The sequence below is a fragment of the Ipomoea triloba genome, chromosome 2, assembly GCF_003576645.1.
Source record: "Ipomoea triloba cultivar NCNSP0323 chromosome 2, ASM357664v1".
NCBI lineage: Eukaryota > Viridiplantae > Streptophyta > Magnoliopsida > Solanales > Convolvulaceae > Ipomoea > Ipomoea triloba.
In genome coordinates this window covers 12928746-12940657 of record NC_044917.1, presented here as the reverse complement: position 1 = coordinate 12940657, position 11912 = coordinate 12928746, and the positions used below count along the sequence as shown (strand labels likewise).

The following is an 11912-nucleotide window of genomic DNA, read 5'->3' as shown; positions in this document are numbered from 1 at the left end:
TACCTTAATATAATCCTGCATCTTTCTCTCTTCTAGAGTTCAAGAATCATACATCTCCTTAGAGGTTTTGAGACATCAATGTTTACTCTCACCTTCATGAACCTCTCCCAACCGTTCCCTTTTTTATCAACTTCAACCGCCTCTGGAGATTTGAATCCAGAAGGAGCACCGGTTCATCTCCAGTGATTCTGGCGAACTGGAATAGAGCCATGGAGTTTCCTAACGTACTCTATAATGTCTAAGCCCTTGGCGAACTTCCACGCCGACTTCATCGTTGATTTTAGGGCTGTTATGTCGATCTTCTTATTGTGGGTTAAGACTCTGCTTACAAGGCAATTGTTCACATGTTGGCAATATTCTCCGAGTTCCCAATCACTAGTGCTTCCTCTTCCTCCATTGTTAGTTTCATTTTCTCCCATTTAAGGCCTCGTTTCTCCTTCATCTTACCAGGCCTAGGGGTGCATGTTCATATACAATCTTCACTTGGTGTTCTTGCTTTTTCTAGTTACTTCATTACTTTACTTGTTGGTGTCACCCTCCATTTGAATATTTCCTGTGACCATTGGTATGTTCCCAGCCGGGCAGTATTGGAAAGGTTGGAACGACCAGTGATTCTTGCCATCGGCGAGTCATCTGTGTCTCATCGCCGGCAACGGGGAATGACTGTTCGAATGGGGGAGACTAAGTTTCTCTCTTCTTCTTGTTAAGGTGCTTAGCTCCATCCTAAGTTTCTCTCTTCTTCTTGTTAAGGTGCTTAGCTCCATCCCTGATGTGGCTTAACAGTGGTAGACACCATAGTTAGTTTCTGCCATTATTTGCGTTGCATGAGACCTCATCGCCGAACTAAATTCCCGGCAGAGTTCTCCTTTCTTTCTCTTTCGGTTTATCACCTCTAGCTAAAATGACAGGTCTGCCCTCATACTTAACGCCTATTTGACCAGCAAATCTAACGGAGGACCACGGGTGGCTATTTTGAAAAAGATGGAGGACGACTTGTGGTCGTTTTAAAGACGAGGGACCACACCTGGTAAATCGCTAATACTCGGAGGACCATTGAAGGTATTAATTAAAAATTTATACTATTGTAATTTTTGCTTAACCGATTCGGCTCGTACTCGACGTAATCCTATACTAGACTCAAAATAAAATTGGGGATCTAATATTACACTTTTGGTTCATCAAAACAATTACAATATATTCCTAACAATTTCCCCCTTTTTGATGATATCAAAACCTATACCCGAACATTTTGGCTATAGTCCAATCAAAAATTGATTTTTCATTTTTCTAATTTTATTTTGACTAGCCAATTGACGAGTTTACAATTTGACTGACCTACTTGCTTTATATTTTAGACACGTACGAAAAGTTGCAAAGTTTGAGGTTTAATTTCAATTTTAACTTTTGTCAATAATTCTTTTACCCTCAATTTTGCATGTTACAAAATTAAAACTTGTGTCCAAAAATTAATAAAGCAATAAAACAACTATAAAATACTATAAACATAAACAATTAGAAATCGTACCATATCATATCAAAATAAGTCTTGTAGAGTTATAACGGTACGTACATAACATACTAGAACTAAAAATCAGTAAATACTATGCATATCATTTATTCTAGCTCTAAGCTTCTCAAAGTTACCTTTGCAGTCATCATGTAAAAATTTTTCCTTGACTCTTCCTTCCAAGTAATGCTTGATGACTTCCTTTGGATCACTAGCGAGAAATACTCCTCTAGTGTACCATTGAGCACACTCCTTTAGAGTCCTTCCTTCGGTGAGTATCGTCTCTTTGGGTAGGTGAAGCTTGAACATTTTGATCACCATATCTTCGTCAACGCACACGGGTGTACCTGAAAAATCAATAATAAATCAAAATGTAGGCGGTACCCATTCTTCTTCCTCTTGTGTTTACCCCTACGAAGATGATCCACCAAAATGAGAGGGTAACCTTTCTTCCCCCTTTTTGGTAGCATCCAAGATCTTCCTGAATATCACCGTGTCCCCTTTTTGTTGTGCTCTCACCTCTTTGATCAGGATTGAGTCATCTTTGTGCCTTGCGTCTATTTCCTCCAATTTCTTCTCTAATCCTTGGACGGTGTTGACTAGCGTGTGTAGGCACTCTTGTAACCCATCAATACTTGCTTCATGTGACAAGTTGCTCCTTGATGTCACATTTTTCAATTCCTCCACTTGGGCCATAACATGTCTTAATTTGCCGTTCACCACGGTCATTCTTCTCAATTGTTTCCTTTTGAGCTGTCACCACTTCACTAACAGCTTTCCTTTCTTTCTCCAACATGAGCATCATCTTGGCAATGAAACCATTTAATTCCTCCTTGATTACTGGATTTAATCTGTTCATGCCTCGTTCCATGCCTGCAATCTGTTCAAATAATTTCAAGAAATTCGTGTACAAATTATTGTCAGAATTGCTTACTGCTTCTTTGAATTCCTTGAGAGCTGCAATGATCATTTCATTCGAATTATTTCCAGATAAATTCAAAATCATCCTTGCTTGCTGCATTCGGTCTTGTAAATTTATTGGCACAGGTTTAGGTGTAGAAGTACTAGCCTGTCCAACATCAACAGCATCATCATCTTCACTATTGCTTGAATTAATTTCTACTCCTTCTTCTTGTTCTTGTTCGGCCTCAACACCAAAAATCTAATTAATTTCTCCTTGTGTATCCACACGTGGGTTGGCCTCAATGTTGTCATTTGTGGCATCCAAGTTAACCACAAAAATGTCACTTACATCATTTCCACCTTGAGATTCATCACGGTCACCATCACTTTCAACTTCACGTGTACCACTTTCCACTTGTGACACAAATTCATTGCCTTGGTTAGCCTCATCTACACCAATATTTGTGTCCAAGTTAGCCTCATCTACAAAAGTGTTGCCATCATAATTTTCAACATCAATTTTCCGTTGGTTGACCTCAACTTCAATTTCTTGAACATTTTCCACTCCAACAACATCACCTTCGGCCTCAACATTAATATCAACAAAATTAGTTCCAATTTGATTTTCATCCATGTCCATTCGGCCTTCTTGACTCATTTCTTGATTTTCTTGAACATTCACTTCACGTGTGACATGATTGTAGACACAGAAAATTTGAGCTCGAAAATGGACCGATTAAATTATTATTGGGCCCAATGTTGAGATTGATTATTGGACCAATTTAATTAATTGGGTCATGATAATTAAATTAATTTAATTAGCCCAATTAAATTTGATGTTGGGTTATTGAATTAATTGATTAATGGTCCAAGCCTGATTCGTATTTGAATTTAATAATAATTATAATTATAATTTAAATATAATTTTATTATATTTGAATTTAATAATTATAATTAATTTGAATTTGAATTAGATGATAGAGTTTTGAACCTGGACTTGATTATGGAAATGTTCATTCCCTTAATTAATTAATTAATTATTTAATTAATTAATTAGGGAGTTTGTTGAGGGAAATTGGTTGCACACTCCATTATAAATAGAGCCCCTCATTTCACATTTAAAGGACACCTTGAAGATTGAAGACTTGAGAGCTTTTGAAGGCATTGAAGGCATTCTGAAGCAGTTAAAGACTTGAAGTATTTTGACGGTTCTTATTGAAGATCACGCCCTTGAAGTCCCGGAAGGCCACGCCACTTAAATCCCGGAAAGCTACGCCGTTTGAGTCCTGGAAGTTACGTCAGTTGAATCCCGGAGGCTACGCTGTTTGAATCCCGGAGGCTACGCCACTTGAAACCCGGAGGCACTTCAGTAGAACACATCAGTGAAGAATCAGAGGACTATACAGAGATTTTGTACCTGCAACTTGAATTACACACACTGTAACCCGATTTTGTGAATATATATACAATTTCGAATTTTTTGTGTTTACAGATTTTGGCACGCCCAGTGGGACAACTCTGTCTCTCATCTCTTCACTTCCAAGCTATACAAAGAATCTAAATGGCATCAAGAAAGACTTACGCTCAAGCTACCGGCTCTAAGGCATCTTCTGTGGCCGGCTCCGACAGGCGCGAGGTGCAAGGTGCATTGACTCGGAGTCGAGTGCGGGACCTAGGGGTGGAGTTGACCGAGACCCGAAACATTGCTCGCAACGTCGTCCGAAGGCTTGGAGGCGTCTCCGTTGGCTCAAAGAAAGCTACATATGATAGAGGTTCATCCTCAACAATAGAGACCGTTGGTAGCAAGAATCCTATTCCCTCAAATGAAGCTACTCGAAGCGAAAGTCCTTCCCCTACTCCCTCAAATACAACTACCAGTAGCAAGGGCCCTGTGAGTCCTACTCCATCAGGCGAGCCCCTTAGCAGCGGAAGCTCATCTCCCATATCTCATCCATCGCCGATGTGGAAACCAGCCTCGGAGTGGACCCACGTCTACACAGTCATGCCCGCTATGGCAACAAACGCAGCTTCGGTGGAGGAACAACTAGCAAACATCACCAAAGCTCTGGAGGGAATAAGCGGGCTTCTTCACAGTCAAGAAAGGAGGCTTAATGATCTGAGTGAAAAGGTTGAAAGCGGAAGGAATGGCGAAACAAGTCGAGCTTCCGAGAAACGACCTCAAACTCAAGAAGAGGCTATTGACGTCGAGTCGCCACGTCATCAAAGCAGACACATGGAAGAGACTACCTCTCGTCCGCATCCCGCTGAAAGGAGTGTTCAAGTTTCCGGGGGCATGATACACGTCGACCAGCTGAATGACTATATCATGGGAGCAATCAAAGGGAGACTCGAGGGAGGACAACCTTCATACACTTACTCCAAGCCTTACACCCAAAGGGTTGAAGAAATGAAGATGCCGCTGGGCTACCAACCTCCCAAGTTTCAACAGTTCGATGGAAAAGGCAACCCGAGACAGCACATCGCCCACTTTGTGGAAACTTGCAACGATGCTGGAACATATGGAGATTTCCTCGTCAAGCAGTTCGTTCGCTCTTTGAAGGGCACCGCCTTTGACTGGTACACTGACTTGGAGCATGGCTGCATCGACAGCTGGAGTGACATGGAGCGTGAGTTCTTAACTCGTTTCTATAGCACAAGAAGAACTGTTAGCTTCTTGGAGCTCACCACCGCTCGCCAATGGAAGGATGAACGCGCAGGCGCTTACATTGAGAGGTGGAGGGAATTGTGCCTCAACTGCAAGGAAAAGATATCACAAAGTTCAGCAATTGAGATGTGTATCCAAGGCATGCACTTCGAGCTATCATACATCCTGCAAGGTATCAAGCCCAGGACATTTGAGGAATTATCCAGCCGTGCTCACGACATGGAGTTGAGCATTGAGAACAACGGAGGGCTTAATATGTCGAGTATGCCTAGCTCCTCTAAAGCACCTGCAAGGCAAGAAGTCAAGAAAGGGGGCAAACCCTTCCCAAAGCAAGAAAAGAAAGAAGTTATGAACGTGAAAACATCACCAGTGCGGGTTTTCACCAAAGTGACTGAGGAGCCTAGGCCTAGGTCATTCTTTGGGCCATCAAGGGGAACTAGAATCATTGAAGAGATGCAACAGAAACAGTATCCGTTCTTGGACTCTGACGTTTCGCCCATGTTTGATGAGTTATTAAAACTCAAGTTGATTGAATTGCCCGAGATGAAGCGCCCCGAAGAAGCTGCCAGGGTGGATGACCCCAAATATTGTAAGTATCATCGCCTCCTCGGACACCCGATCGAAAAATGCTTTGTTTTTAAAGATAAAGTAATGGCGCTGGCTCGCGATGGAAAGATTGAACTTACTGATGCGACTGCAAGCTCTAACCAAATCTCATGTGGGATGTTCGCACCATTACTCGAGGAGGATGGTGAGAATGATGGGGGCAAGCAATGCAAACGCCCGCTTCCCTTCATTGTGAAATATACTAGGGGGCAACACTCAAAGCCGCCGCAGGCTGATTCGGTCTACGAGAGGGATTGGGTACTCGTTACCCGTAGAAAGCAAAGGAATGATGCTGAGCCTGTTAGGCCATTGAAGAGAATGACGAAGCGATGGATTAAGAAAAAGCCAGCAAGAGACCCCGTTTCTGACGTGAAAAGGAAAGGGTATCCCAACAAGCCGCGAACACCAGCTACCCTGGCTCAATACATGCCAAAGGTGTTTCATCAACATGGGACAACTATTCTTGGGGCTGGCTTGAATACTAAGGAAAAGCATGTTGAAGTTGGAGAATGTTCATTCCCTGTGGTCGAAGGAAGCGACGAGATCCAAGTCCACAAGGCCACATCTTTCACCACCGAGATAACATTCAAAGATGAAGATCTATTACTGGGTGGAACACCTCACAATCGCCCTCTATTTGTTGAGGGTTATGCTCGCGAACAAAAGATTAAAAGAATCTTGATTGATCAAGGATCGTCCGTGAATATTCTTTCACTCCGAGCTGTGAAAGAACTTGGTATTGCAACTGATGAGCTCTCGCAAAGCCGCTTGATGATTCAAGGATTTAATCAAGGCGGGCAAAGAGCCCTGGGTATTATTAGACTCGATCTCAGGATCGGATCTTTGAGTTCAAGTACTCTGTGTTATGTAATAGATGCAAGGACATCCTACAATCTGTTGTTGGGTCGACCTTGGATACATGAGAATGGAGTAGTTCCTTCATCATGGCACCAATGTTTAATGTTTGAGAAAGGCGGTGTGATAGAGAAGGTCGTCGCCGATGAAATCCCATTCACTGAGGCAGAGTCATACTTTGCAGATGCGAAATTTTACTTAAAGAAACAAGTCGTTGAAGACGACGTTGATAAAAGCGGTAGTGATACACCTCCCAATCCGAAATGGAAGGGTAAGCAAGTCGTAGACCAAAGTCAGTGTGACAAGGAACTTGTTTTCCCATTAACAAGAATTGAACCATTAAAAGCCACTCCGGTCAACTCGTTGGAAGATCAAGTGCGGGTGGGAACAAGTCAGACATTGCCCGAGAAACGCACAGATGGTTTTGACCCCAATGCCTATAAACTCCTGTTTAAAGCGGGCTTCGACCCCAAGGAACCGCAGAAATTGGGTAGGCTCATTCCAGAAGCCGGTGGTAGAGGCAAGTCAAACCAGCAGGACCCACATGCACGCAAAGGATTAGGCTATGTCCCTCCCAAACCTGTGCGAATTTTTATAAACAGAGCTACAAGCAATTGTATATCCACAGATGAAGGTGAGTGTGATCCACAATTCACTCCTACCAATGGCAAAAGGAAGTCAGTCTTCAAGAGAATGGGGAAGATAGAGTCTCAGCGCTCAGTCTTTGATAGATTGGGGTCAAACCCTCAAGCCCCCAAAAGAAAGTCAATCCATGATCGACTTGGAGTTGTCCAAGATGTGAAAAACAACGCAAGTCATCCTGTTGAAGCGGAACCTTCTAAAAGGCTTCGAAGCACGATTCCTTCTCGTATGAGACGAGAAACAGATATTCATGTTTCATGCGGAGAAATGCTTAAAGTCCAACCTAGGACCATTATACACACTCGTGTACAGAAAGGGGAGAATGAGGAAAGCATTGGCTCAAGTGATGATGTAGCACCACCTCAAGGCGAGGAGGCGTCGTCTTTCCACATCACTCTATGTGATGAGATCCCGATTGAGGGAGAGGACGCAGAAGAGGCACCCCACGAGCTAGAGGAAGGGGTACGAGCTGCAATAGACGAGTTAAAGGAGGTTGATCTAGGAACTCCTGAGAACCCTCGGCCTATCTTCATTAGTACACTTCTTTCTGATGAAGATGAAGAAATATATGTCGAATTACTAAAAGAGTACATTGATGTCTTCGCATGGACGTACAAGGAAATGCCAGGGTTAGACCCAAAGGTGGCAGTACACCGCCTGGCAGTGAAAAAGGCATGTCGTCCAGTCAAGCAAGCTCAACGGCGCTTTCGACCTGAACTTATTCCCTCAATTGAAGGAGAAGTCAACAAACTCATAGAGGCCGGATTTATTCGCGAAGTGAAATATCCAACTTGGATATCCAGCATTGTGCCCGTGCGCAAGAAGAACGGCCAAATTCGCGTATGCGTAGACTTTCGGGACCTTAATGTTGCATGCCCAAAAGATGACTTTCCACTTCCCATCACAGAATTGATGATAGATGCTGTAACTGGGCACGAGATCATGTCATTCATGGATGGCTCTTCTGGTTACAATCAGATTCGCATGGCGCCGGAAGATGAGGAGTTGACAGCGTTCTGAACGCCCAAAGGCATCTATTGCTATAAAGTGATGCCCTTTGGTTTGAAAAATGCAGGTGCTACATACCAAAGAGCTATGCAGAGAATATTTGATGACATGCTTCACAAAATGGTGGAATGCTACGTCGATGGCTTGGTTGTGAAGTCAAAACTTCGCACAGATCACTTGGGACATTTATGAAAAGTCTTCGACCGCTTGCGAAAGTTTCAACTTAAGATGAATCCCTTGAAATGTGCTTTTGGGGTTGCTGCTGGGAAGTTTCTTGGGTTCACTGTTCGACACAGGGGCATCGAGATCGAACAAGCTAAGATCGACGCTATAATGAAGATGCCTGAACCACGAAACCTTCATGAGCTTAAGAGCTTACAAGGGAAGTTAGCATACATCCGAAGGTTCATATCAAACCTGGCAGGAAGATGTCAACCCTTCAGTCGGCTAATGAAGAAGGGCACCCCGTTCGTATGGGACGAAGCGTGCAAGAACGCGTTTGAAAGTATCAAGTCATACTTAATGAAGCCGCCCGTGTTGACCGCTCCTATTCACGGTCGCCCACTGATCCTTTATATCTCTGCCCAAGAAAGCTCTGTGGGTGCCCTGCTCGCTCAAGAAAATGACAACGGGAAAGAGAATGCCCTCTACTATCTCAGTAGAATGATGACCCCAAATGAGTTAAAATACTCTCCAATTGAGAAGCTATGTTTGGCACTCGTGTTCGCCATTAAAAAACTTAAGCACTACTTTGAAGCTCACATCATTCAACTTGTGTCGAAGGCGAACCCGGTAAAATTTGTTATGGCGAAGGTCGTTCTCTCTGACCGCCTGGCAAGGTGGTATTTATTGTTTCAACAGTTTGAAATCGTCTATGTGCCACAAAAGTCTGTCAAGGGGCAAGCGTTAGCCGATTTCTTAGCAGATCACCCGATACCAGCTGAATGGGAATTATCTGATGACCTACCTGATGAGGATGTGCTTATCATCGAAGTCCTACCCCCATGGAAGATGTATTTTGATGGAGCTGCGCATAGAGGAGGGGCAGGAGCTGGAGTTGTGTTCATCACCCCAGAAGGTGAAGTGTTGCCATATTCATTCACCTTGACAGAGCCGTGTTCAAACAATGTTGCTGAGTATCAAGCATTGATACTGGGACTAGAGATAGCAGTTGACATGAAGCAGCTGAGAATTAACATCTATGGAGATTCAAAGTTGGTCGTCAACCAAGTGATGGATCTGTACGAAGTGAGGAAAGCAGAGTTAATCCCGTACAACAACTACGCAAAGATACTCATACAATGGTTGGGGGACGTCACGATTGAACATGTACCAAGGAAAGAGAACAAGCAAGCTGACGCCTTAGCCGCATTGGCTTCAACTATTGCTCATCCTACAGCTCGAGTACAAGTATGTCAAAAGTGGGTAGTTCCACCTATCTTCAACGAAGATGGCTCAGTCGATGAAACTGTTGAACTCCCTACTGCTTCCGTTTACGACATTGGCCAAGATGACTGGAGGCAGCCGTTGATTGACTACTTCACTGATGGGAAGTTACCAGAAGATCCTCGCAAGAGGGTGGATATAAAGCGCCGAGCTCCTCGTTTCATCCACTATAATGAGACGTTGTATCGTCGTTCATTTGATGGAGTCTGGCTCCGATGTCTAGGAGAAGAAGAGGCATTACAAGCCATGCAAGAAGCTCATTCTGGGGTGTGTGGTGCACATCAGTCTGGCCCTAAGTTGCATTTCCACATTAAACGAATGGGTTATTATTGGCCTACAATGGTAAAGGATTGCATAGATTACGCTCGAAGGTGCCAAGCTTGTCAAGTTCATGCAAACTTTATCCATCAGCCACCAGAGCCTTTACACCCAACAGTCGCATCATGGCCGTTTGATGCTTGGGGACTTGATGTGGTTGGCCCAATTACGCCCAAGTCATCTGCAGGGCATACATACATATTGGCCGCCACCGACTACTTTTCAAAGTGGGCAGAAGCCGTGGCATTAAAAGAAGTAAAGAAGGAAAATGTGGCAGACTTCCTCCGTGTTCATATCATCTATCGGTTCGGCATCCCACGATATATCTTGACTGATAATGGGAAACCCTTTGACAATAAATTGATGGACAAGATCTGCAAGCTGTTCGACTTTCAGCAGCGGAACTCATCAGCATATTACGCAGCTGCGAATGGACTTGCGGAAGCTTTTAACAAGACCCTATGCAATCTATTGAAAAAAGTGGTCTCAAAATCGAAACGTGATTGGCATGACAGAATGGAAGAAGCATTATGGGCATATAGAACCACATACCGCACACCTACTCAGAGCACTCCGTATTCTCTGGTGTATGGTGTGGAAGCAGTCTTGCCTCTAGAGCGCCAAATACCTTCTTTAAGGTTAGCCATACAAGAGGATCTCACTGATGAGGAAAATGCCAAGTTACGCTTGGCTGAGCTAGAAGCCTTGGATGAAAAACGGCTGCAAGCTCAACAGAGCTTGGAATGCTATCAAGCTCNGCAGATCACCCGATACCGGCTGAATGGGAGTTATCTGATGACTTACCTGATGAGGATGTGCTTATCATTGAAGTCCTACCCCCATGGAAGATGTATTTTGATGGAGCTGCGCATAGAGGAGGGGCAGGAGCTGGAGTTGTGTTCATCACCCCGGAAGGTGAAGTGTTGCCATATTCATTTACTTTGACAGAGCCATGTTCAAACAATGTTGCTGAGTATCAAGCATTGATACTGGGACTAGAGATAGCAGTTGACATGAAACAGCTGAGAATTAACATCTANTTTGTTGAGCATCCTTAAGAGCACTTCGCGCCGAACATAACTTCGCAACTTGAGTTTCAACTGGCATCGCTTCTGAGTGCTGGGACCGTATCTTATCATAATACTCAGCCTTCTTAAAGAAAACATCCACCCTGTTTTCTANAGGACCCGTTCTTTTCAAATTGGTGACAAAGTACTAGCTGTTCGAAGACCAATCATTGTGACACGAAAAATCGGCCACAAGTTCACTCCAAAATGGGATGGCCCCTATGTGGTTCAAGAAGTATACACCGGTGGGGCTTACAAGTTGGTTAGTGAAGATGGTTTGAAGGNGAAACAGCTGAGAATTAACATCTATGGAGATTCAAAGTTGGTTGTCAACCAAGTGATGGATCTGTACGAAGTGAGGAAAGCAGAGTTAGTCCCATACAACAACTACGCAAAGATACTCATACAATGGTTGGGGGACGTCACGATTGAACATGTACCAAGGAAAGAGAACAAGCAAGCTGACGCCTTAGCTGCATTGGCTTCGACTATTGCTCATCCTACAGCTCGGGTACAAGTATGTCAAAAGTGGGTAGTTNATACTCATACAATGGTTGGGGGACGTCACGATTGAACATGTATCAAGGAAAGAGAACAAGCAAGCTGACGCCTTAGCTGCATTGGCTTCGACTATTGCTCATCCTACAGCTCGGGTACAAGTATGTCAAAAGTGGGTAGTTCATCCTACAGCTCGGGTACAAGTATGTCAAAAGTGGGTAGTTCCACCTATCTTCAATGAAGATGGCTCAGTTGATGAAACTGTTGAACTCCCTACTGCTTCCGTTTACGACATTGGCCAAGATGACTGGAGGCAGCCGTTGATTGACTACTTCACTGATGGGAAGTTACCAGAAGATCCTCGCAAGAGGGTGGATATAAAGCGCCGAGCTCCTCG

General features: G+C 43.8%; 1 protein-coding gene across 1 annotated transcript; it reads left to right on the top strand.

The window, feature by feature from the left end:
- Positions 1-8414: 8414 nt before the first annotated feature.
- Positions 8415-11591, top strand: LOC116010774. Its single transcript, XM_031250284.1, has 2 exons — positions 8415-10870; positions 11099-11591. The coding sequence occupies exons 1-2, from the start codon at positions 8415-8417 to the stop codon at positions 11589-11591; spliced, it is 2949 nt and encodes a 982-aa protein (XP_031106144.1).
- The last annotated feature ends 321 nt before the right edge of the window (positions 11592-11912 follow it).